Source organism: Lepisosteus platostomus, chromosome 8 (assembly GCF_059453375.1).
Source record: "Lepisosteus platostomus isolate fLepPlt1 chromosome 8, fLepPlt1.hap1, whole genome shotgun sequence".
NCBI classification, from domain to species: Eukaryota; Metazoa; Chordata; class Actinopteri; order Semionotiformes; family Lepisosteidae; genus Lepisosteus; species Lepisosteus platostomus.
The window spans coordinates 58,408,882-58,436,316 of NC_142618.1; the positions used below are offsets into that span (position 1 = coordinate 58,408,882).

At 39.4% G+C, this 27,435-nt stretch overlaps 1 protein-coding gene across 2 annotated transcripts in view; it reads left to right on the forward strand.

Annotated features, from left to right (window-relative positions):
- Positions 1-27,435, forward strand: part of exoc2 (exocyst complex component 2) — a 108,039-nt gene that overhangs the window by 63,946 nt on the left and 16,658 nt on the right. For both annotated transcript variants that reach the window (XM_088644047.1, XM_088644048.1), the window contains 9 exons: positions 577-734; positions 1,972-2,093; positions 3,943-4,004; positions 4,965-5,045; positions 7,080-7,139; positions 10,366-10,427; positions 11,596-11,662; positions 15,652-15,768; positions 24,019-24,160. In XM_088644047.1, coding sequence (XP_088500173.1) covers positions 577-734; positions 1,972-2,093; positions 3,943-4,004; positions 4,965-5,045; positions 7,080-7,139; positions 10,366-10,427; positions 11,596-11,662; positions 15,652-15,768; positions 24,019-24,160 — 871 coding nt within the window. The remainder of the gene's footprint in view (positions 1-576; positions 735-1,971; positions 2,094-3,942; positions 4,005-4,964; positions 5,046-7,079; positions 7,140-10,365; positions 10,428-11,595; positions 11,663-15,651; positions 15,769-24,018; positions 24,161-27,435) is intronic.

A 27,435-nucleotide genomic window follows, 5' to 3' on the forward strand; every position in this document is an offset into this window, starting at 1 on the left:
GGAACGATGCCCAATGTAGCATTTTTCCCCACCTGCATCGAGCCGGCGCGACTTGATTGTCTTTCTTGTGGAAGACTGCTGCATCATCCCTCCCGCAGAATTCCCGGTTGCTGCTAGACTTTGTTCCATTGTGCATACATGGCAGCCACTGTTAAGTGGCTTTCAATTGCTGATTCCTTTTTTTTTTAATCCACGAGCTGTACGTCACTTTTGTTTATATGTAGAACCCCTGATGCTTTCACGTGAAACGTTATTGAAGACAAATCTATGCCACTGTCTGGAAAGACTGACATAAGCTGCCACAAATGCGAATCGTGGGGGTGGGGGAAGACACCTACAGCACTTAAGTCTGCAGTTACGTGTAATAAAAACAAGTTCGATTGGAGAAACCTGAAAACTGAATGCCCACAAAAACAGCTGAGTGCCCTTGCCTTTTCCAATAAGGAGCCACAAATCTACCTATCTATCTGTGTATTTTCTGAGTTGCCTATGACTGTCAATGGAGATAAAAAATATGAATATTTCTGTTCTTTAATGCATTGTCATCGTGCATTGGAATTTCTTTTTAATTTTTAGAAAATGATTCAGGAAGTAATGCATTCTTTGGTGAAGCTGATCCGTGGGGCACTGCTGTCCAACAGCCTGTCCGAGGTGGAGCTGAGGCACTACGGTGGCTGGGAAACCAAGTCAGAGCTCTCAGGCCAGTGGCTGACACAGGTCATCCACACAGTCAGGTATGAATTCAAATCCAAATGGCACCAGCATTTGTGGTCTGCTTTTCTGCTCTGACTTATCTATGGATGTAGCTGTCGTGCCCGCATGAAACTGTACAGACCTGGTTTATTGAAGATCCACTTCATTGGAGGCAAGAGGCTGTGCTCTTCCCGTCTCTCATTTTCTGAAGAACGACGTCAAGAAAACTGCCCCCCAAATAGAAAATACCTTCAGAAGGTCCAGTACCATTCTACAGTCAGCATTTCATAATCATCAGGCAATTCCAATAACAGATAAATATTGAAGGGATTTGTGTTTTCTGAGCAGTGGTGGTGCTTGTGCATTTTGTAACACCAGTCCCAGAGTGGAACTTGGATAGATTTTAAAGAAAATGTTTTGGATTTCCCCTAGATCAAATGTATAGTGTTTCACGTGTTTACTGCAAATAGGAACTGATAATACAGTCGTTTACTTTATGAAAAATGCTTATTTAAAGACAATACTATGAACTACATACAGTAATTCAGTCAGTTTAAGATGACAAACCCATTTGACTACTGGTTTCTGCTGTGGATTTTCCATATGAAAATAAAGGCAAATTAAAAACATGATGTATAAAAATGAGGTCTTCAGGTCATCAGGGTGTTGATTCATGTATCATCTCAGAAATATCAAAAATGCAGATCAGAGCTCTTATTTGCATGCTTTGAGTCAGACAACAAGATGTGTTGTTTCTATATTTTAGTAGATTTTCCCTGAGTTTGATGTTATGCACCTTTCCTGGTTCTAAAACACACTACAGGACCAAGTCACCTAAGAATTGCAGATTTTGCAGCCAAAGCGTGACCAGTTCAGAACATTTAGTTTTGAGGAAATACACAGATGCTCTGTATCCAACCCTTGATTCGCAAATACAGAAGAGTTGTGCAATGTGTTCTTAAATACATGACCGGTCAAAGTGGAAGAAGGATTTGCCATGAGCAATTGGAGCAGCTTTAAAATCAAACTGTTTCCCAGTTTATCTTTAACCAGTATGTATTGCATTGAACAAATTAGTTAGTTATTGAAGATTGTTTCACCTGGCGTTTACACTCAGTTATGCAGTCATATTGTATTGTAGTTAATAGGTATTAATGGATGCATCAGAGCTAGCCTTTCACAACTGGTCAGCATAAGGTCCTTTTTTATTGATACAGTGCCACAAACATCACCTGTGTTTCACTCTAACCCTAACTTAGCTCTTTAATCTCTACACAGAATGAGCTATGAAGCCCTGGCAGCCCTGGAAATTCCCAATGACCTCTTGCAGGTGATCCAGGACTTGATTCTTGACCTTCGCGTGCACTGTCTGATTGTGACGCTGCAGCAGACCTCAGAAGGTAAGATGCAGACACAACAGGCCCGTCAGACACCTGTCTACTTGACTGTACGTTACAGTGTTCACTGTAAACAAGTGCCAGCAGATGAACTATCGTTTTGTGCTCTTAACAGTCTTCCTGTTTTGAGGTTACTTAATAGGTCCTTGATTTTTTTTGCCATTTTTGGTCAATGCAGGTTCTCCACAAAATTGTCAGTGTTTTAAGAGCTATGGATTAATGCTCACTGTGATCTGCATACATAGATAAATATTTAAAGGCCGTTTTAAAAAAAATAGGCATTTCAGTAACAGCAAAAAGTAAGAGATCCAAGGAGTGATCATTGTGAAACAAATACAGACATTGAAAGCACCCAGATTGTATTGAAAGTGGTTAGCTGTACCACACATTTATGTTTAGGAAGACATTTTTGGGTTAACAGAATCAACAGCTTTAAAGAAACAAGTACACTTCTTGTTTCATTTTGTCTTTAGTCAGTGGTGTGCTTATGCATATTTTTTGTTCCAGCAGAGCTGTTACTGTCAAATGAGTAGGGCTGATTTATACTTAGTCACCTACAATTAAATTATTTGTCAGATTGTGATCTTTAAGAGAGCTGGTGCTTGCTCATAAACTCTGAGTGTTGAAGACCTCTCTCTTTGCAGCTTACATTGATGTCTTGTCACCATAATGTGATATAAAATAAACTGGACCCTGGACTTTACTTATGGCAATAAACACCATTTTAAATTCATTTTGGGGGCGGGATTTGTGGTACAATGTGACAGGTTAATTCTGACATAGCTCTTTTTGTGGCATTAACTTGATTCATTTTGTGTGTTCTCAGAATTTCTAAAGGGTTTTATTTTCTTAAAGAACATGCTATCTAAAGACACACAGTGTGAAAGCACGAGTTTTACAAGCACCAGTCGTGATACAGTTAAGAGTTCACCTATGTATGGTGAAAGTTTAAACGTTTTTTTAATCGTCTGTATGGAATTTATTTACTACAAAACATTGTCAAAAGACAAAGAAGAAAAAGTCATCTTTCAGCTGTGCATTTTGATGCATCAGTCCCAGATGCATTTGAGTTTGGTTCAAACTCCCGAATAGCATACTGTATACTGTAAGCAGCTGACCAAGTGTGCAAAATCCCATACGCAGAGTGACACTGACGTGGTGAGTGGCAGCTTCACTGTTTCACAGCTCTGTAGAAATGGCAAGATACCAACCGAGAAAGGGAATCTGAATACATAATAATCACCTGCATTTATGTAGTGCTTGTTATTCCAAAGCACTTGACTTGTAGCAGGGCACCCACTTGATCCACCACTGGAGTGCTGTTCCCACCTGGGCTTCACACCCCTGATGTGCCAGGTGTCCCACTGCTCAGCAGATCAGGTGCAGAAGTCAGGATCTGCTTTGAATTAAGGGGAATGCTTATGGAGACCGAACTGTGCAAGCCCAGGCTGGAATTTCCAGATCTCCCTTAATGTCTCATCCAAAGGGCAGCACCTCGGACTTATGATCTCAAACCGGCATGCTGAAGCATCGGCTGGCTCAGAGGGAAGATCGCCACTGGTTCACCAAAACCACTAGTAACAGCGACCTGTTTTTCTGCAAATGTCCGCTAAGAATTACAAATCCAAACTTTCATCAGTATCTGAAGATACTTAAGAATATGTAAGGGAAAAAAACTTGCAAACCAGACGCTTCATTTTGTAGGAATTGCCTGAATATAATATAATAATATAGTGAAGGCAAATACCTGTCCTTGTCTTTGAATATCACACTTTTATTACGAAAGGTTCAACTGAGATAGAATTAAGGTCTGAAAAGCGTCTGAATAATTGCGCTCATATTTTTTCTTCAGATGTTAAACGGCTGGCAGAAAAAGAAGACTGGGTTGTGGATAATGAGGGAATCACATCTTTGGTACGTATAAAACACAAAAATGAATACTCTACCATAGAGGTAGGTTGAGCTCAAGTTTGTCCTTTTGTAAGTTCATGTAGTAATATTTTTAAACATGAAAATAGTGAGTGGACAAAAGGAAATAAAAATCAAGCATTTAATTAATTTTTTAGAACATCTTTAGGTATACCAATAGTTATTTTACAGTTTTACTTTTCTTTCATAAAGATTCCTGTTATAGTGAAACATTTCTGCCTTTACATCTTTGTTTTTATTGAATATATAATGCAATCTGCTTTTAGGTTTTTGCTTTGGCTAATAGGTTAAAAAAACTATTAGACTTTCGTAGGTGGAGCCACACAATGACGCTATTGCAACACTTTGGAACATTCTGTTCTTAATAAATTGAAGCATTCTTGTATTTCCTTCCTCATAGTGTGAATCTTATGGATAATCTTCTTTATAGCCCATCATTTATTATTTCACGTCCAGTGATTTAGTGACAATTTGAAAGCCAGTGTCCTCAGCAAACATGCTAACAAACCATATCATGCAAAACTAAATCCTAGATTAAGCAAGTGACACTCAACATGCTTGCAAATGAAGCTATCCGAAAGCCATCTTTGACATTTTTAGGTACACATTTGTGTTTCTTTATGTTCTTAATTTGAATAAAAAGGGCCAGAAATAACAGGAAGTAGCAGTTTGGGCCTCTCAACATTTCAACTGCTAGTCTGTCTCTTTAAATACTGTCGGTCGAGATACAGCATAGCCGTTAAGAAAATCTGTGTCTGTGCATAGTTAATGACTTTGAAGTGTTTCCTTCACCAGCTTGGCCCTATTGTACCAAACCTCATTTACTGATTTATTTATTAGAGTTGTACTGTGCCATGACAGGGCATGGATATCTTGGTTTTAAGTGTGTTTAAATTGCACAGATACAGCTCATGATCACTCTGACTGCCTTGTTTTGATTTTCAGCCGTCTCAGTTTGAGCAGTGCATGATTCAGACCCTGCAGTCTCTGAAGGAGTCCATGGATTGTAAACCAGGGGAAGTCAATGTAAGCTACCTGATCTAGTTTTCCTCAATGCAGTACGAGTAGATAAAACAGGCTTTGAGACATAATTCTGGAGATTAGTATACACTGTTATTGCAGTTCTCCCTGTGTGGCATCTGACTCTTGAATTCATGCCTACAGCCTGTATATTCATTAATGTTTGCTATTGTGGGCTGTATCAAAACACATTCAGGAATTCGCCACGTGAAACAGAAACCAAATAACAGGGTTAGGGCTTGGAACTTATAGTTAAAATAACGGCAATAACATTTTAGATTAGATGTTCTTTGTAACCCACAGGTGAATAGAGCATTAATACAGTGTTAATAACCTAGTTTATTAACTTGTGCCCAATGCATAAACCAATGCATTTATTTTGAATGTTATTTTCAAGCCTAGAACTAAAGTTTTGCATCCTTTGTTTTCTCATTGTCCTGAACCTTTTGCATTTTATTTAGGTAAGGCTACATCCTGGCAGAACACACCCTGGACAGACACAAACAAACACACAGACTCTATCACCAGGGCCAGTTTTTTCCCAAAATTATTTAACCTACCAGTATGTCTTTAGACTGTGAGAGGAAACCCACATAAACCTCGGGAGAACATACAAACTCCACACAGATATAATTATAATAATTGCTTGCACTTATGTAGCACTTTTCTGGGCAGTCCACTCAAAGCGCTTTACAGGTAATGGGGATCTCTCCACCATCACCAATGTGCAGCCCCACCTGGATGATGCAACAGCAGCCATAGTGCGCCTGTGCACTCCCCACACACCAGCTCTCAGTGGGGAGGAGAGCAGAGTGATGAAGCCAATTCATAGATGGGGATTATTAGAAGGCCATGATTGGTAAATGCCAAAGGGAAATTTGGTCAGGATGCCAGGGTTACACACCTACTCTTCTCGAGAAACGCCCTGGGATTTTTCATGACCAGAGAGTCAGGACCTCAGTTTTATGTCTTCTCTGAAGGACCCTGACCTTTTTACAGTGTAGTGTTCCCGTCACTATACGGGGGCATTAGGATCCACACAGACCACAGGGTGAGCGCCCCCGGCTGGCCCCACTCAGATATCACCTCAGGTCCAGAATTGAACCCAGCAAAAACAATGATACAAATGCATCTTTTTCCTACTATCCTCTAAATACATTACAAATACATTTTGTTTCATACATCAGAACATCTATTTCAGTTGCCACAAATGTCGCATTCAGGAGCAAGTCATTGGGCATATATTAAAGCACCAAATCAAGACATCTATTTCTCACTCTGCTCCAGAATGTTACAGTCTCTTTCTTCTAACATTCCACACAAGTGTCTCTTTTTCAACATGCACAGAGCATATCCAAATTTAGAATGAACCCTTTCACACACAGACCTAGCCCTACAGGTGGGAGTAGTCAGCCTGGGCTCTCTCAGGTGTCGCCAATGCAGTAACCTCTCTTCACGTTTTTTAGGTTACAGAAGCAGGCGACATGTTTGCAATGCAAGGACCGTGCTAGGATCATAAAATGCCCTCAAAAGTGATTGCATAGTAGAACAGAGTAGACATAAGGTTTGTTTTGCTCTCCTGACGGCCAGCAGTTAAAGAACCTCAAAACAGCACCGAACTGCGTTATAGCTTCTTGCATCCTTCCATGATGCGAGCTCCTTCAGTCTGCCTTGGGCCTTCTGTATAGGTCTGCAGGACTATAACATCAAAGACATCAGTCCTTCCACTCATTGCACTCCCTCCTTCTGCACTGTGTCCAGTCCCAGGCTTGCAGCTGTAAGCTGGGGTGTAAAAAACACGCCAGTGGCTGTTTGAAAGTCGGCATAACAAAAATAATAACTTGGCAATTCTAAATTTTAGAAAAATCTCAACAGGGAATGGTGTTGTTTTTCCTTTGCCAATGTTTGCAGGTAGTTGCATGAGCTGAAGGGGTCAGACTGTAAACAGTAGCACAAGAGGTATTCTGCAGCTATGGCCTTTACTTTTTGTTTGGTCACAATTTTCTTGTTCTTAGTTGTCTCTCAAAATTTCTTTTGAAGATTTTTCAGCAGGAGAGAACCCAAGACAAAGTTGGCGAGCTCTGTGTTGGAATAATGAAGGTAAAGGACACTGTATTTTTCTCAGAATGTCTACTGACTAACAGTGGTTTTCAGCCCTGGTCCCGGAGGAATCCCCAAGGGATTTTTTTTATCCCTGAGGCTAACTAGTTTACTTGCTTTCCGGGACCTCTCATTTATAAAGTGAAATGAGATTTGTAATTAGCATCAACTCTGTACTAATTTCCCAGTTTCAGAACCAACGCTATTCAAGCGTGTGGAATTTATTAATTGTCATTAAATAAATTAATTGTAATTTATTAAATTGACATAATTAATTGGTCACTTATTAAAAGCCTCTTAGAGAAACACGGGAGCAGACCACTAGTTCAGTATGTTGGGGAAAGACTGGAGAGAGGTCTGTTTGCTCCATCTCCTAAAAGCAATACACCTTCAGCTGGTGATTCTGAAACCAGAGGAAACAGGTTGGAAAGCTTGAATCAAGTCAGGTGTTGGGAGTTTAGCTGACATGAAAGCCAAAAAGCACAGGCATCCTACAAAGCCAGAGATTAAGAGTCAGAGATTTAGGACTTGGATGGGGATTCATTCTTAAAGTGCTGGTTTGATTATTCAGTACATGTGCTTGATACTCCTTTTAATTGAAAGTGATATTATTGCAGAAGATTAGTTTGTATTTTCACTGTGTGTCTCTGTATAACATGCACACAGAGGAGCACAACTTGTGTCTGTTGTTGTTATGAAAGCATTTAAAAGGAAACAGTTTATCTTTCATGAACTTTCTTTTAGAAAGGAATTTACAATTTTGCCGCCTTTTACTGTTCACAACCCATAGTGACTAAAACTGATATTGCCTCTGTTACCAAAAAGGGTTTTTTTGTACTTGTACTTTGTACGAAGCATACTCATTTTTTGAGTCTTGCACACACATTTTTGCTTTGCTGAGCATGAAGATGAAGCTGATACCCTGGGTTCCTTCAAAGAAAATGACTGGATGAGATCCTCTGATGATATGGCTACTATCTCCAAACTGGACTAGATGGGCTGCATGGCCTCCTAACATTTGTAAACATGTCATACATTCTTAGGGACAATCATAAGGAAAGTCACTATAGGATTTAGCCATACATGTATAGATTTGCATTGAAATCATGGCTTTTTAATGGCCTTGTGAAAGATCTAAGCATGTAATGGGTGCAGTGCTATGTTAATGCTATAATGTTATAACAATGTTAGTCCTTTGTCGTGGAAGGGCTGATTTGGAGGAGAGCTAGCCTTGGGCTCAGTGTATCATCAGTGTGCCATGGAAGGCTGATGTCGCAGATTACAGTCCTGCGTTGATTATGCAAACACCTACAGTACACACATGTATAATCTCTGCTGCGATAGTTATTTCAGCATAACATTGCACAACGTGGGTCTAAATGTTTTGTTTTTAAATGTGTCATCTCTAGTATTTTTTTTCATTCCCCTCAATTAAGAATGGGAAAACTTGGCAGTGGGTCCCTATCCCTATCCCTCATCCCAGAGGGGTGTGAGGAGAGGACCACACGTGCTTTTCTCCCAGTTGTGCTCTGTCAGAGCCCCCTTCTTGTGCCCTGCAGACCCCCACAGCGGATTGGGATTATTCGAACGTTTGCCTTTCATTAGACAATGCAGTTCCAAATTAAATCTGTTCCCATTTAGCTGACTAAATGCCTAAAATGCTCTCTTTGTTCGTCTAGTTTTTGGCTTTGAGATTTGCATCCGTCTTGATTCTTACCTGAACAGCAGTGGTCACCTCACTGCTTGTCACTAGTAATATCTCAGACCCTGTAGATCAGGGGCCTCACCGCTCATTTTGCAATGCATGATGTTGTGCTCAGGCACATGTGTGTCCCTCATTTCCCTTTCTTGATCCCAGAGCTGCATGGAAATACACATGATATCTGATCAACCGGAAAACTTATACTTGAGCATGCTCAAGCTGCACTTTGCTCAGAATCTACCCCACTTCTAAATTCTCTGTGTTCTTAAAATGCTACTATGTGGCTCTGATGCACTCAGATGTATTGCTGAAAGTACTGCATAAATAAAACGTGAAATGTTCTAGTCTGGTTAAATTTTTGTCATGTGTTGGGTTTGACACACATGATTTTAACCTCCACCTCATGCCTCATGACTTAAATTCTCCTCAAGGTTTTCTGAGGGGTAACTCATCTTTTCTGTGTTGCACAGCTCATAAGTATTTGTATTCGATTGGCCTCGTTGTTCCAGGGGTAGGCCCCCAAGTGTTTAGTTTCCATAGATAGCAGAACTGTGTAGGTGCCTATCAAAATACCTGAGAAAAACTGACAGGAAGCTCATCCCAGCAGTGATTCAGAAATAACGGGGCTAAGTGTGTACCACTATTCATGCTTTCTTACTTTCTGTTAAGAACAGGTAGACCTTTTCAGCTGTATCTTTTTTACAAAGCAGAAAAACTTCCTTCCCTTTTTTTTGTATTATGTATAAAACATGAAACTGAATCTTCTGCATTTTATGGAGTAGAACCCATTTCTGATTTATACTTAAAATATCTTGACACTATCTTTTAAACATCACTTTATGTCATTTGTTTTAGAAACCTGTGTAGATTACCGATTCTTACTGTTGATAAAAACCTTTTGGTAAAGTAGACAGGTGTTCATGGTTTTCTAAATTTTTTACTGAAATGAGCAGCTGGAAATGCGTGAAATGCGTGAAATGCACATCTCCAGCTTTCAGATATAAAAAGACATGTCTAAGAGAGACCCCCCCAGACCTCTCTGCCTCCATCTTCCTCTTCTTACCCTGTATGCCTTCAACATGCATTCCCCTTTGCCACAGGTTTTAAAACTCTGTCTCTTTTTCTCCCTGATGTAACTTGTAGGTCACAGGAAAATTGATTTTGAAAGCCGTGTGTGAATTACTATATGTATGTTGCAATACATACATGGATGTATGTAGTTCGTGGATTATTTTATACAGTACGTTTTATTCTGGGTACTTTTCAATATGTTTTACTTTGTGTTTCGTTCCGTTTTGAATCTGACATCACTACTTAAAGAGTAAAACACATAGCAATATTGAAATTAACAGCTATGAAGGTTATTTTAACAGTTCTACAATGGAACAAGGTTGTTTCTTTCTCTTTGGCTTTAGACACCAAAGGGGATTTTTGTTATTTTTTCAATTTTCAGCAACATGTAAAAAAAATATGCCAATGCCATTTAATCATTTAATAATTCTGATTTTCTCTTTTTGGCTTTAGGTGTTTATAAACTGCCTCGAACAGTTAAGTACCAAAACCGATGGTGACATAGACACATCACAGTAAGTGCTTTTGTGAAGGAATGTCTCAGTGCATTATTTCATTATTTTATTTTAATGACTTAACGATACAATTAACTGTCCTGCCGAAGTATTTGGGCCCTGGCTCGGTTTTCACATTTTGTTGCTTTAAAGCTTCAATCATGACGCTTTGGAGCAGCAGTCCTCATTTGTTATAGACATGACGTACTCCAGTATTTCAAAGCAAAAAACAAAGACAAGTAGATACATAATGGGAAAGAAAAATGAAAAGGTAATAATGACATAAGTATAGTTCATACCCTTTGCTGTAGCAAACACAAAGGAATTGAGGGGTGCAAACTTACCTTGATGAGCCACACAGTTACTTGAGTGGACTCTGTCAGTGTACAATAATAGCAGTTCACATAATTTCAGAATACATGTTTACTTATGCCTTTACATTTTTTAATTGTTGTAAAAATTATATTCGTTATTCCTTGCCCCCTACTGCAGTATTATCTCCCTCTTCATAAGTCTAATCTCCCATCTTCAGCTGCTCCTGTTGCTAAGTCTGCTTTGTCTTTGAATCATGGACCCTAATAACAATGTCTTTCGAGTGCTCTCTTTCTTCTGAATTTTTTCATATTATTTCTTTTTACCCATTTATGTGGCTTATTTTATCTGTAAACTATGTTCTGATAAAATATTAAGTTTCAGGCTATTTTATCTTTATATTTATAAAATGCCTCTATTGTGAGAATAGATGCCCCAATTATGAGGACTTGATGTTATCAAAATATTCCAGTACAATGCGTAGCTTCAGTTCTGTGCTGTCTGGAGGCCTGGTCCAAATCAGTAGTAGTGCACAGTAGGCAAAGAGGATTATATTGCGTACTTGCAGATTATTCAAAATTTAACACAAGAAAACTGTATTTTTCTAAGGTGATTTATGATAAGAAAATACATAAAAATGAGCATGAAAATACCTGCATTCAAGAAATCTGACTAAACAGGGAAAATTAACATGAATTAACAGGGAAAGTTAATTGAACATTGTGTGGTTTACGTCTTTGTCAGAGATGTGCTTTGGAGAGATGTTTCTCAAGGCGCCATTAATGGAAATCATAAAATGTGACCCTGTAGATTTGTTATATTTGTTATACATTTAATCCGACAAAACAAAGTCTTTTTCTCTTTGTCTTTCTTTAAGCATGCCAATGGACGTTGCATCACCTGATCTGTTTGGCAGTATTCATGAAGACGTCAGCCCCTCTCCTGTAAGTACAGTGGCAATCTATCCAAAAGCATTCTAACTACACTTTCTGTCAATTTTACACTGTTGCAATACATTCATGTTTTTGAATGATTGCAGTGACAGATACAGTACGTCACCACACCACCACTCCCTGACCGTGACAACTGTTACAGCTGCACATTCATTGCCAGGCTTACCTGTATAGCTGAAGCAGTTTAATTGCTTTTCTCCACTATATTTAAATCGATTATTGTTGGTCCTAACCTCCCAATGTGGAACATCCAAGTCATTGTTTCTTTCACGATCCTTGTCACCGCTCACAGGCAGAATGAGGATGTGTAGGCCAACACCTCTGCCCCCACCGTCTATCTGAGTCTCTTAACACCTCACATACACCATACTGTGTGTACTGGAGGTTCAGCGCCAGACGGAGGACAGGCTGCTTTGCTCAGCAGCAGTACCTCGAGCACCCGTTTGGCCACAGGGGGCGCTGTGTCGCTGGAAGTCAGGAAAGCCCTAGACTTATCCCGCCCTCCTCTTGTAGACACCCATTCAGCTGTGCCCTACCGCTCACAGCTGATTTGATGACATGGCCCAGGCTCGAACCCGGGATCCACAGAGCTTGTGCCTTTATCTCTGGAGTCACATGGGTGACCAGGTGTGATATTTTTTTACCATAAACAAAAAAGTAATCCGTTACACAGCATCTGCGTCCCTTTCATCCCCAGGCTGCAGACTGATAATAATAATATTATTATAATAATAACTAATAAAGTAAGAGGTTCAGAATCCCACATGGTCTCAAGGAGAGAAGACCCCCTTGTGGTTTTCTGGCTCACTCTCTAAACACTCCTCAGAAAGAAAAGTCTCATGAAAGCTGCCCGATACAAATCTTTTAATAGATGTGCCAATTCCAGCAACCTGTTTTTATTAAAATTAGAGCAAATGTACCTGAATGGAGGAGGAGTACAAAGGAATGATTCTTGTAAATGAAATGCTCATATAAAGTAATATAAGCCTACAAGGCTCTCCTCCTTTAGAGACTAGGGGTTTCCCCTACCCGTGCTATAAAACCAATAAGTTTCCCTGCAGCACTTAGTCTGAAGCTCTATCAGCAAGAATTCAAGCTGGATGAATCATTCACATTATGGAGATACTTCCTCCGAATTTTCTCATGAGATGTTCAAAAAGTGTGATATCTGCCTTGGTCAGTGGTTTGCTTTGGAGAGATGATTCTCAAGGCACCATTAATGGAAATCTTGCAACCTAACTCTGCAGATTTGTTATTTGACGGCCTGTTGTTCTACTTCAGTAATGGTTTTTATGTATTTTGTACCACTTCGCACCATCTGTGTACTGTTCATGGAACAGAAAAATAAAAAGTCTTCTTTGTCCCTCATTCATTATTTCATTACATTTTTGTTTTATTTTTTCACATTGCAGGTCTGTGCACATCGCTTGTGCTTTATAAATACTCTCAGCACAATTCATGTAGGATAATTTCACTGCTTTCAGGAGAGTAATTATTACCACAGTCACACCTCTAAGTGTTTTGAGTAAGAATGATTTGAAGTGCAATGGAGGTATTTTTTTAGCATCATGGTGGCTGATAAATTATATAATTCTTTCTCTGCACAGTGCAGCAGTGCTTACTGGAGGACGTCCAGATGAAGGATTGAAGCCGAGTGTCTTGTTTAACAGTCCTGGTTCCTTATCATGCCAACAAATCTCCATTTGCTCAAGTTTAACTCTTCTAAACCTCTTGCTTGCCCTTTGCCTTTATATGACCTCTAGTCCTGCCTTGCTTTTAGAAAGCATTTGATCAGTAAGGATCACACAGTTTTTAATATGATTATGCTTTCTGGTTACCAGTGTTATCATCCTATTTGTTCTTCCATCCTTTGCAAATTGTATTAATTCCTATTGAGTCATTAGTTTTTCTAAATTACTATTTAAAAAAAAAGCATCAGTTGTCTGTTTTGCAAAACTTAATCTTTACACTCAGCACTCAGAAACTATCCTGGAAACTGTCCAAGCTTTACTCTTCTTAAAGTACATCAGTGGGAAATACATTTCAGAGTTAATACTGTTTTAATTGTTATCAAAATCAATTTAATAGCGGTTCATGTCAGGAGTAGAGAAAAGCAACATAAACAAAAATCAGCAAACATTATTTATGACAGAAAGTTGCTAATTAGTAGGAGTAGAAAGTATCCGCTTCTTGGAAAATGTCTTTTTTTTTTGTTTTTGGTCTTTTAAATAAAAACAAAATGTTGAAAATTACAGGAACAGCTGATAATCTTACTCATATCCAAAGAAAAATTGCAAAAGAAAAAATCTGTTGTGCGAAAGATGATTGTCTGTTTCTAATTTATTTTGGTGGCTATCATCTCGCGTACTCTGCTAAATCTATTTCTTCTTCTAAAATAACAATACAATATCCCAGTGGTTCCAAACCCTGGTCCTGGGGGACACTTTGTGAACTGAATTTCATTCCAGCTGTAATCTCTAACCCCTGTGCTAATTGATATCTTAATCAATCAGCTTGATTAAGCTTTTTCCAGTCCTTAGTGTCAGAATGCCCACACTTCAAGAGTACTGTTTTCAGCACCTTCGGCATGCAGAACTGTGCTCATCCTCTCCTCTCCTTGCTGGATGTTACTCAACAGCTCCTGGTTGAGGATCAACAGACACTGTCGGCGATGTCACCCTGACATGCCTTTTCTAAAGATTCAGAACATTTGTAAATTGTTGATTAATGAATCTAGCAGCTTGTTGAGTCAAGGGAACTCTGGTTCTTAAGAGCTGCAGGGTGTCCAGATTTTTGTTAAAGATAAGCACTAGATTACTTAATTTAGAATACCACCTAATTAATGTTGGTTTCAAAAAGGGATCTTTAGGAACTTGTGATTGAATGATTACTGATAAAACCTGCAGGACTGGAGCTATAAACGTTTAGGGTGGTTTTGCTGGTGCACAAGTGGGCGATGCACTGTAAATCCAAAGAGTGAAAAGTAAGATTTGTATGTTCTTCAGCATTTTAAAAACTCTGGGTTCACAGGAGGAACCTTAATCTTGCAGTCTTTTGACCTTATGGCCTTAACCCCTTTCATTTGCAAAAAGATGAGCTTGGGAATATGTAAAAAAATAAATAAAATTATTATAAATATGCTGTAAGACATTATTAAAACCCAGTGACAAAATGACAAGTGATTATTATGTTGAAACCTTTTGTAAATGTTTGATTTGTTAACAACTCATATCCACTGACGTATGCTTTGTATATATATACTGTATATACTGTACATCCATGCACACTAGAACTTTAAAACAAATTAAATCTAAGGGACCATAATTATCATGTCAGTCTATCAGGTACTGTTTACAAATAAACTGTTCAGTGTGTCCTCCTGTAGGTATCAGTTATATTCTGGCGGGGTACTGCCAAATCGCTTGTGAAATTGTCCAGTCAAATTGAAGCACTGCTGTGAAACAGAATCAACTTGTTCTTCAACAGCTGCATTTACAGTATATCCACAGTGACAAGGAGTCAAGTAGTCGACAATACTCAGATGCTCAACTGTCCCTAACAGTTCACAGACCCATGGGATTTGATCAGATAGCCCATCGCGATGCCGGGCTTCTGACATGGATTTCAAGGAACCCATTTCCAGAACAGGACTATGCTGGAAGTTGTGGGCACATCTTAAACTCCAAGCAATCCCATCCCAAATTTCTGTCTTCATTTGTGCTCTCCAGTGACATTGTCAATGCCCATTGTTGTGTTCTACTGTGCTCAAAGTGTTATTTCCTTGGATTTGTTTTTTGGCTTTGTACAAAGATCTAAATGCTTATACCAGTCAGTTGGGTGAAAATCACCCTATACAGTATATACACACCCATATCAGTAGTTATATGAATCAATAGACTTCTCTGGGTCTGAAGAGTTGTGTTAGAAACATTTTGGCAGTTTTTTTCATGTTTCTCTGATGATGTTCTTTGTTGTTTTAGGAGCAGAGACTACTGATCATTCTTAGCAACTGCCAATACCTGGAAAAGCACACCTTTCTGAACCTGGCGGAGCATTTTGAAAAGCATGGCTTTCAAGGCACAGAGAAAATAACCCGGGTGAGTTTGTCAGTGTTCGTTCGGCACTTCGGTAAAAGCTGGGGAATAAGGTGGCCAGTGGGATCTGAGCAGTGGGAGGAGGGGTCTCAGTGTAGACAAATCAGTCCCATTCCAGTTATTAATAATATTTTGTCCTGATCACAAACTGCCTCCACCTCAGTTTGAAATGTACAGTTCTAGTTCATTGAACTGCACAGCCTCTTTGGATAAGAAAGCATTTAGCGGCTCTGCAGTTGCTAATATGGGTTTTCTTCATCCGACACGATAATCCAAGCAGTTCCCTGTAGTGCCTCTTGCAGTCAAGTGCTATGAAACACTTATAGCTTGTATTCAATAAATGGCTCTGAATGTTTTCCAAAATTCGGTGCTAGAACCTAAAAATGGTAAATGATGCGCACGCATTTCAAAAACCCTTTCGGAAAAATACATTGCCTTTAAAGGTAATATCGCAAACACCTGCTTGGAGGGAACACATTACTGTGACTTATACGGTATAATATGAATAATATGCCATATAAAAAATGGAACGCCCTCTTGCAGTTGAAAAGCTTTCCATTTTCTTTTTCTGAAATGTGCTATATGCCGTTGCAAGCAGGGATGCCAACTGTTTCCATGTTTTTACAGTAAATTGGATAGAGGGCCAATTAAGTCTGAATTTTTAATTTTCAGTTTCTTATTACAAGCACGGTACTTACTAGCTTAGTAATTAGAATATTTGAATAGAGTTATTTAGTAAAACAAATAATTTAGTTGTTCTGTTAATCTTAGCCTGGGATTTAGTTTGGCATATATCACCAATAAAACCCAAAGAAGGCTTGACTGTTCTTATTCTCTTGTTCTGTAGAGATTTTAAATTAGAAGCACAACCAGAATCTTGTTAAAGATGCCTAGATAGAAATAAATGTGGTCTCTTTGCTAGAGTATTTGTGAGATATTCATACGCCGTCTCCCAAATCTGTATCCATTTAATTATTAAAAAATGCCTTGCTCAGAATACACAAAAAGCATACTGTACAACATTACTAAATGCATTCAAAATCTGAATTGGTACAGTACACTTTCAAAGATCTTGGTTAGAAAGTGGGCGTGATGTCATGTTTGGTTCTTCCTGTGTTTTTGTAAAAGATTATTCACCAGAGTAACAAGAAGTGAGATGGCCCTCAAAGCACACACTGATGACTGTGTGGAGAAGTCCAGCTTACTCTCTAGTAACATCTGAGTGTCTGAGCAAAAAAAAACCCAAAAGAGAAATCCTGTGCAAAGGGACACATAATTTAGAGATAATATCCACAGTGAGTTTATTGTAACAGTGAGTAATGAAAAACGTTCTGTCATTTCAGTCCACCCTAGATTTAAAGAGGTTAGACATTTCTTCCAGTAAGAATGATTACAAAAAAAAAAAGATCTTTGCTGTAAGGCCGGTTATAGAACCTTTAGGCCTTTTAAGTTCTCTGTTTAACTTGTACCATAAAAGATATAGAATTATGTAAGGTGTTTGTGTAAATGCAATTTTATCATTTCTTTTTAACATTTCACCAGTTACAGTTTGGTAATGATTCTTAGATGAGAATGATTCTCCTCACATTTCCTAAAAGAAGATCCTGTAATTCTTGAAAAAGTCAGTAAAGGTCTGTTTACATGCATTTTCATTGCTTCTGCTGCTTTCTGCCATTCTGCATGTACTTTTCAATGCTCCGGCATGGAGAATGACAAACAACTGGATGATTCTCAAAAAATCTGCAAATATGTATTCAATCAGTTGGTACTCTCAGGAGTAACAAGGAAGGTTTGCTTATGCAAAGTTAGCTTGAAGAAACTCTGAAAGCCTGAGTAGTCAAATCAAGAATGGACCAAGCCATATAAATTCCCATTCAGTAGTTATTTCACTAAATTAACTATTTTTATAATGCACTGCTTTTTGTAGAAATCATTTCCCAGCTGCTGAGTAATATCTCAGCACTAGCTACACTGTTCTTTGATTGTGAAGCTGCTGCTGCAGAAAGCTAGATTCAAAGTTTTTTTTTCTGTTTTTCAAAATGCAAAGACTCTTTTCCCAAAGTAATGAGGGTCCTGATGTGGCACAAATGCTAAAATGTAGAAAAGGAAACAAAAATGGCTTCTTTGTAAGTAGGCTGCTGTGCTCAAACAAGCAAGATTCACCCCAGCAAAAGAGCACTGTATCTGGTGCAGCAATACTCGTACTAATGGGCTGTATTGGACCAGTTCATACAAGTTTCTCCACAGGGAAGGAAAGAAAGAACCAAATCAAGTTTTTTTTTTTCAGTTTTCGGATTTCATATGCGTTTGATTTGCAGAGTGCAGTCGGTCCCCATAATGAGACGCCCTGCTATCCGTCATTTCGCAACGATGTCGATAATGAATTGAGGAGCTCGATGTAAAAGAAAAAAACCCACACGTACGTCATTTTTCCAGGCACCCTAGGCTTTAGCTTAGGTTATGAATCGTTGTGCCTTGTCGCTGATCCAGCCAGTGGATCAAGGTTTGATCACTGACTTTAAATTCATTAACAGTGTGTGTAAGAAAATCTGCCCTGAAGCAGCAAATGACTTTGAAAATTCCCCTTTATATGTTGTTCCTCTATATACGTCTCCACTTTCTGTTCCCTTACTCCAACATTTATGGGAGATCTCCTGTTTGGGGTTTGGACTCTGAAGCAAGTTCCTGTTTCCAGCTGTTTTGTCGAGTGGATTTCAGTCTCATTTTTGAATACATGTGATAACCTTTAGATCCATCCTCCAAAGATAGTCCTCTCCATTGAGACCTCGGTAGGAGTTTGTGCTCCTCTGCCATTTATACCTCAGCAGAGAAACCCGCTATGATTTTCTTCTTGCTTGTCATGCCAATTGATTTTATCTGGGAAAGCATCAAGTGATTTTGAGGTCAGATAAGTCAGTGGTTTCAGGTTCTGAATTATCTCAGGGACATACTGTATTTGGCTAACTGCTCTTAAGGTCCACTCAGCCATGCTTTGCTATATATTTTTTTTCTCACTGTAAATCCACTTTTCATTCTTCCTTCTACATAATCTACACTGTAACCTAAACACAAATGTGACAGATCATGCACATCATGCCACCAAATAAACATGTGAAACGGCACACTTGGTAATTTCCTCAACTGGTTTCTCGAAAGTGTTGCTGCTTGGGCAAGGTTGCAAGTCATGCATGGAGAAGGATCTTGATCTGTCAGAAAAGTTTCCAATAGAAACTTGTGTAGTTTTTGTGCAGCCACTTGGCAAAACTCAAGAACACGTGCTAAAGTGCCAGGTTTCTTTTTCTCCCATTTCTTCACATTGCAGTCCGCTGCTGAGTTTTGTTTGTGGCCGAAGCATATGAGTCAGTTGTCCTAAACTTTTACCTTGTGCTGGTTATTTCTAACTGTGGTTCTGGAAGGTTGGTAAGTGCTGTAGCATCCTCACTTGTGGCCAGAGGCTCATCAGGCTGGCGTTTGTGCCAGATTCTGTTGCGTGAAGAGTGTGTGACTCTCCTCTGGATGGTGTTGCTAGTCCAGCGCAACACAGGCACCCATAGTTACAGGTGAGTGAACTGGTGCAAATGGGTGGAACTTCCTAGTGCTAGATGATAATGATTATGATGATGATGATGATGATTATTGGATTTTGCTATATCAACACCTTGCTCAAGGATACAACTGCAGTCTTTCACCAGAGATTTGAGCCCACAACCTTCCAGGTGTGAGCACTAACCAAGCTCCACACTGGTGCCCAGTTAGCACCTGGAGTGAAGCACCAATCTCAAGGATATAATGGCAGGGCCTGCTGTGAAGGCTTCCAACCCTGACTAGCCCTGTCCGGTAGACGGCACTAGCCTGTTCTCACTGCAGTTTTGGCGTAGCTTTGTAATTCTCTGTGTCTGAAGACATTTGAAATGCCCCCACACCAGGGGTTTTCATTAAGGGTTTTTAGCGACCCCCGAGACTCCTCGGCGTCTGTACAGAAAATCCCCAGAGAGCTGTCTGGTAAGGTGACGGCGCTTATGTTATAGTGCTGCTTTTACCTTGCTTTTTTGTAGTTGATACTTGCCTGAAATACTGACTTTGCACTGTTTTTGGTAGTAAGTATTGACTTTAAATTGAATTGAATTATTGTAGGTTTGGTTTTCTGTTTGATTTTGTATTCCTTAATGAGAGATGTTTTTTTTGTAAAAATAAATTAAAAAAGGTTAAAAGCAGCCCCTGTTGTACTTAAAACATAGAGCCATGTCATACGCTTAGACATACTGTAGTGTAGTTTTCCTAGTTTTTCCACTGTACTGATAAACTCATGTTAACTGTCTGCTTTATCTGTCTTTCACATGATTCACTACAGCCATTTTTCCTTCTACTGTACTCAGTGCTTGCTGATGTCACCTATATATAAATTCTCCTCTGTATCTAATCAGTTCTTGTTAATGTGGTTGTTTTCTGGAAAATACATGGTTTTGTTTTGCTATATACATTTTTTTATTACCTTTAATAATAATAATAATAATAATAATAATGTTTCTTTATTAGCCCTATACAATTTCTTGCATTAGGAATTCGTCTTTTCACATACCCCAGCTTTTCTCCATGGAGACACAGACAGGGAGAGAAGCTTGGGGTCAGAGCGCAGGGTCTGCCATTGTACGGCGCAGTTAGGGTTAAGGGCCTTGTCCAGGGGCCCAACGGAGTAGGATTCCTCTGCCGGCCGCGGGGTTTGAACCGGCAACCTTCCAGTAACAGGCGCAGATCCTGAGCCACAGAGACACCGCTCCGCCCAATCTCTTGCCCAATCTCCCTCTTTATTTCTTCCAGCTCATAGTTTGCACTTTTTATGTAATTCCTTAACTGATGCGTATCCTGTGAGCGTTTTAACCTCCATAACGGTAACCCTGAGCCCATCCCAGTGTTGGTAATCCTGCACGAAGAGCTGCGTCCCCAGACGGACATCTCAGTCAGCAGTGAACTGAAGATATGTTTTTGTATTGCTTATTTGCAGTGCAATATGCAACTCGGAATACCTTTAAAAATGTACCATTGTGTAAAAGCAGTGTCATTTACACTGAACCATTAAGGAGGATTCTTTTTGGTGTGTGTTTTTAAGGGTATCTTACAAATAACTAGACCAGGAGCTGAACTAGTGTGATGGTGCCTCAGTGCTGTATAGCACATTGGCCCTGAACAACAGGCTTCTCCCTCCTCACTTTTACACACTGACAACCTTGAGTGTTTTAAACAAATGCTGGCATGCAGGCAATCAGGAGCAAAAGTGTGACCTAATAAGAATTAAACAAATTTGTGATGAAATTTGCGTACAACATCTGATGAATGTTTTTCTAGTCCTGTAAGTGTTCAGTGATGGTGCGTGTGTGATTATCTACAACAGATATTGTAAATGCACGTTGGGACAAGTTGCAAGCACATGTATAATAATAATAATAATAATAATAATAATAAAAACAACTTTTATTTATAATGCACCATTCCAAACTCAAGAGCATAGTTAGAGATTCCATAGAGTAAAGAGTTGGAGAAATCAAGCCTTTATGTTATGAATGCGTAAATCAACCACTCATTTTGGACATTGATAGAAATCGCCTAATGCGGAAAATATTTCTTAAAAAAAGATGTCTTGATGAAATTTTTCACTTGGTGCTCAAAAGACAGGAGCTGGTCGGGTGTGACTCCCTGATTCCAGACAAGAAGCGATGCGGAGAAGCAATGGGAGACAGTGGCCATTACAGTGAAGCTCGCTTTTTGGCTTCAGGGAATTTGATGTCAACCAGAGCTTCATGTCAGGCAGACGAGATGCTGTTAGTGACAGAGGCAAGTCATGGGCAAGCTGAGACATCCCTGTGAGGAGCACGCGACAGGCAGTGGAGATGCTTCTGAAGACAGTGACTGACCTGTGTGTTGAAGTTGTGCAAATCCATATCATAAGAGTGTATCCAAATTCATTCTGGAAAGGACAGAAGCCACAGAACTAAAGATGCAATAGAACTAGAAGACTGGGTCACATTTTTCAGAAACAAGAGGTGTTCAATGGGGGGTAATGTTGGGTTTCATTGGGATGGGTCCCATTTACATTCAGTATACTTAAACTTTGATTAAGTCTGCCTCTCTGCAGCCACACTGTTTGAGCAGTAGGTAATGATGCTTCACAAGCACATTTCTCTTCTCTCACCATTGTTACTGTGTTACTGAACCATTCTTTAAAGGATTTCGATGAACCGTTAGCTAACAGTCCTAAAATAAAAACAGGGCAAAGTTGTGATCAGGGACCCTCCTGGACAACCTTTTATGTAACCTATATTTTAAAGCTGAAAACAAAAGGCATTTTTTACTTGGAGTTTTGTGGGATTCCAGAACGAGAAACCCTATCTTCTCTCAAGAAAAGATTTAATGAGATAGATGGGGCAACTGGATGTCTCTTATGTTTTTGTTCTGATGTTCCCTCTTATGCTTCGCACCTCCAATATCCAAGACCTTATAAAAATACGCATCTGTCCTCTTGTCCTTGTTAACACAACAGCATTAACTTTCATTCACATGCTAAGTACAAACTGTGAGTCCAGTGAATATTAGGAGCTTCAGAGGAGGTTTGCTACGAAGTGTCCTTTTGAACACAGAGCCAACTTGTTTACAAAATGTATGAACTCCAGAACGCACCGGGTGTTCTTGGAGAACTGTGGGTGCAGTTCATGAAGCACGTTGAAGAAGGTTGGCAGAGAAAATACAGTGAGTTTCTTAACCAGGAGACCTGGTTTTACTCCAGAATTGCACTAGGCGATCAAAAGATCAAAAGATGAGAAAGTAACAAGTGCACCAGAACCTTGAATCATGTAGGAATTCAAAACTAATAACAGTATTAGGTTTATGTTCTTAGTGAACTTAAAGTAAACACATTTTATGAGTGTTAAAGCACCATTCACATCATCATCACTGAAGACCATCAGTCATTTCTTCAGCACTCTTTACTGTAGTATACGGACATCAGTTATATTTTTCTTCCTTTTTTATATGGAAAATATTAGTGATGAAAATCACAAAGCTGTTCTTAAACTTCCATGTAAAATTCTATAGTTGTATGATCACATTCTAAACATGTGAAATATTGTAATTTATGCTGCATACAAAAATACTAGAACACTTCATTTAGAAAGTATAACAATTTTAAATTAGTTTCATTCCTTTACCTTAGTTCTTAAAGGTGTTATATTTCTCATACATCAAATAGTAAATACTTCACTGTAAGATGAAATGATCTTTTTTTTAACCTCTTATCAAAATTGAAACTTTTTTGCAAACCCTCACAAAGAGAGTGAGCAATAAAAATACTGTTTCTGATACATTAGGGTTAACATTTTAGCCTTTAACACTGAAGCCATAACATTAATATAAAATAAGTGTATTGAAACAACACGTGTTCATGTCTGTTAAATGACTCCTTCACTTTTTTAAGTCATAGGATGTGCTACTACTGAAATACATGACTGGTTTACTCTACCTGAATCTTGATAGTTGATATAAGTGACAAAGAAGAGTAGTCCTAAAGCAGAGCCATGATGTACTCTACTAATTTACCCAAGCTGCATGCTTGTACAGTAGAAATCCTTTTCTCCTTTTTTGACCTGTGAGAATGTTTTAAAAACAGATGGCAGCTCAGCTTTGAAGAGAGTTGAACAAGAGTGCAGACTCCTTCCCAGAAATCCTCTTAATGTACTGTACCATATGTGTGGGCCTACATTTTCCTGTCTTAGCTTTCAGAAAATTGTAACTGGATCAACAGCCGCACAACGTGTTTTGATGAACGCATGTCCATTGACCGTGTCAAAAAGAATCGCAGTTTGAAATTTGGAAAATATTATGGGACAAGTATAACGTCAGGTATGAAAACGAAGCTGCCTAGTGGTGGAAGTAACAATGCCTGTGTTTTAATCTCAGACTTGCCGTCTATAGGTTGTAGTTAATGTCGAGCCAGAATCAAATTGTTGGCAATAGCTGCAAGGTGACAATGTGTGAGTGCCTGAGAGACACGTCGTTTTTAAATACCTGTAATTTCATTCCAGTAAGCCACTTCAGTGTGGATTATTGGCACAAAGAGTAGAAGTATAACTCCACAAGAACAAAGAGCTTAGACATGCTGTACTGTATATACAAGCAGTGTTCATTTAATTTATTGTATGATGCATACAGTAACTGTACTCGTGGGAGTGAAAAAAAAACATTGATTCTCCTTTATTTTTGCAGGTCAGTGTTGAGTCAGTGAGGGGCCTGGACCAGAGGCTGTTTGAGTCCTACATAGAAATGAAAGCAGATCCCATTGTGGGTTCTTTGGAACCAGGGATGTACGCAGGATACTTTGACTGGAAAGACTGCCCCCCACCAGCAGGTTCGTTGCTGACTTTACGATATGTGTTCCAACTTGTCTATTTTCCCTTGGCTCATAATGCTTACAAAACACATTGACATTTTTTTTTCCTTCAAATTGACTTCAGTAATAAATTTTTTTTCTCATTTGACACTGTGGGGAAACATGGATGAAATAAACATACTTCTCAATGGTGCCTATCCCTTGTTCTGAATCATTGACCTTAAAACGATGCATTTATATGATTTCATTGGCTATCATTTATACGATTTGTTCCAATGGTGCATTTGGAATTCAGTGCATCTTAATTTAATCCTCAGCCGCCAGTGTTGTGAATACAGGCCATGTTCTGAGAATTGCAGCAGAGTGAGGGAACCACTGCTTTACTGTTTGCTATGCAGTCCTGTCAGTTTCCAGCCATGGTCTGGAACAAGACATCTCCCATGTCCCAAGCAATAGACCCTGTCAGTGGAGTCTCTTCTGCATGACAGACATCCTACCAAGGAGGGAATCTGTGGTGGCTGCAGTTCTTCTGGCAGCACCACATGGATTATAGGTGGTATGAGAATATTGCAAATGGATAAAAAAGGAATAAATAAAATAGGAATCAACATCCACAGTTTTCTTGGTAGTTTTTTGTGCTACAGGTTTAGTTGCAAAAACAAAAGGTAAGGGAAAAGACTGGCATATCTGTGGATTGAGGGGACTTTTTCATCCAGCAGCCATATCACTCTGCAACTCACAACTGGCAACCCACTGAAGCTCAGCAGCTGTGAGCCGGGTCAGTACCTGGATGGGAGACCTCCTGGGAAAAACTAAGGTTGCTGCTGGAAGAGGTGTTAGTGGGGCCAGCAGGGGGCTCTCACCTTGCGGTCCATGTGGGTCCTAATGCCCCAGTATAGTGATGGGGACACTATACTGTAAACTGGCGCCGTCCTTCGGATGAGACGTAAAACTGAGGTCCCCTGACTCTCTATGGTCATTAACAATCCCAGGGCGTTTCTCGAAAAGAGTAGGGGTGTAACCCCGGCGTCCTGGCCAAATTACCAATCATGGCCTCCTAATAATCCTCATCTATGAATTGGCTTCATTACTCTGCTCTCCTCCCCACTGAGAGCTGGTGTGTGGTGACCGCTCTGGTGCACTATGGCTGCTGTCGCATCATTTAGGTGGGGCTGCACACTGGTGGGGGTGGTGGGGATCCTTATTACCTGTAAAGCACTTTGAGTGGAGTGTCCAGAAAAGCACTATATAAGTGTAAGCAATTATTATTATTATTATTATTATTATTATTATTATTATCCCTTATATGGATTTTTGTAGCTGTTGCACTACAGCTGTAAAATATAAAATGAGAAGATGTTATACAGGATAATACTATCAGCTCTGTTGTCTTGGACAAGCATACAGGTGTAGCTAAAGGCTTTTACCTGTTATACTTACGCATTCCAACAGGCATGTCTGCTGATACAGAACCTTAAAGTTCCAGAAGCAGTCACAGGTCTAGTACTGTATGCCATTCTCTGTATTCTATGGCATGATTTCAACAGAGGGTCTTAAAATGAGTTTGATTATTCAGCGTGGTCGTAACTATACACTAGACAGTGTCGCATATTATCCAACAGGTGATATTTTAAGCGAACCTTCTCAGCCATTTCATGGCAAATGCTGTGCAGTTTGTTTTCATAGCCACACATTATTTTCCTTTCCGATTTTCCTGCATCTTGTGCGCCAGTAGTATTGTGACATAATGATTACTGGTTTAGCCACAGTCGATGTACATCTCTTCATTTTGTTCTTGTTGTTGTGTTTCATGTGTTTGTAATTGGTGTAATTTAAGGAAAAACAAGGATTGTACAATGAACCATATAGGATCATTGTGCAATGAACCATATAAGACTCATCTGAAATCATTTCAACACATTGACAGCAAACCTGTGTTTTCTGATTAGAACTGTACGCTATGGAATTACTTTTAAAAGCAGTTTTAAGTGAGAATGTGTAGTTTAAAGACTTGCTGCTGGATCTTTCTACCATTGTGTCCCCCTGTTTTTGTTTTATTGAGATTTGAACCAGTGCTGTAAAGGTGTGAGTATTTTAATGGGTTCTTGTTTCTTTGCTCTTTGTGATTAGCAGTTAATACCAATAGATCCGATTGTTGTGATGTCAGATATACACTTTATATTTTTTTCCTACTTGATTGCTTCCCCACATTGTTCAGAATATGTAAGCAACGTATCAGCATGAACACTTACTGTATGTCTTTTTCATTAGCAACCTTTCTATCTTAGCACATGAATACACTATGCAATCAGCATTTTAAACTGTAAAATGTGTTTCTGTCTGGTCTTCGCATTGGTACAGAAGCTCAAATATAGTGTAGTAGGGAAATTTCTACACCCAGTAGAAATGACTGACAAATTAGATTTGACGCTAACTGTCAGTTATAGATTAAACACTTCAAAAGGTTAAAAAAATGTGTTTCAGAGCCAAAATGAAGGATGTACGATAAAACATTTCTAACATTTTAAAATGACAAATTGTATGAGTATGTAGATCATCAAAGGAGGGGTTTACCAGCTAACCTTTATTGATGGTGTTTTGTACTGCAGCTTTTCCCTTCTTAAAATGTCCGCTAGCCACATCTGAAGAAAACGAGGGTCGTTTTGGTTTGGGAGGAACCTTCAGAAATTTAACAAGAAATCACTTGGTTTCTCTGTCTGAAAAATGAGTTGTTGTTTATTTTAAATAGTGTGTGTTTGATCAGTCCCAAAGCAGCTGTGTGTGATGTTTTCTTTTGCTGTCTTTGAATGTCGGTGAGTAGTTATGAGGAGGTACAGTTGGAAGGTAATACTGCAAGCATGGAGCACAAGCTTTCACAGTCAGACAAGACAGAGCCACGACCCAGCACACACAAGGCCCAGGCTGCACTGCAGTGGTGGACGCAGGAAGAAAGTGACTGTCCTTGAGTAGCCCAAAACCCTGCCTGAAATCGGGTAGGGAAACTTGCACCAAGCTGGCGTGCAAAGCTGACAGAATTCTACCTCTTTACTATCACACAACAGTTGTTGGGAGGAATTTGCTTCCGGTTCAGCAAGTGAGCACTGATGGAGGGGATGGACAGCACACGGAATGTTAAAAAAGTCTACATTGAAATGAAAAGACAGGCAAAACACCATCACGGCGTAAACGTTACCCTGACATGCGGCAAACAGAAGTGCCGCTGAAGAGCTGCTCACAGGCGGCTGAAATGCTGGAGGGGGAGAGTTCAAAATTCGTATGGCAGTGGAAAAGAA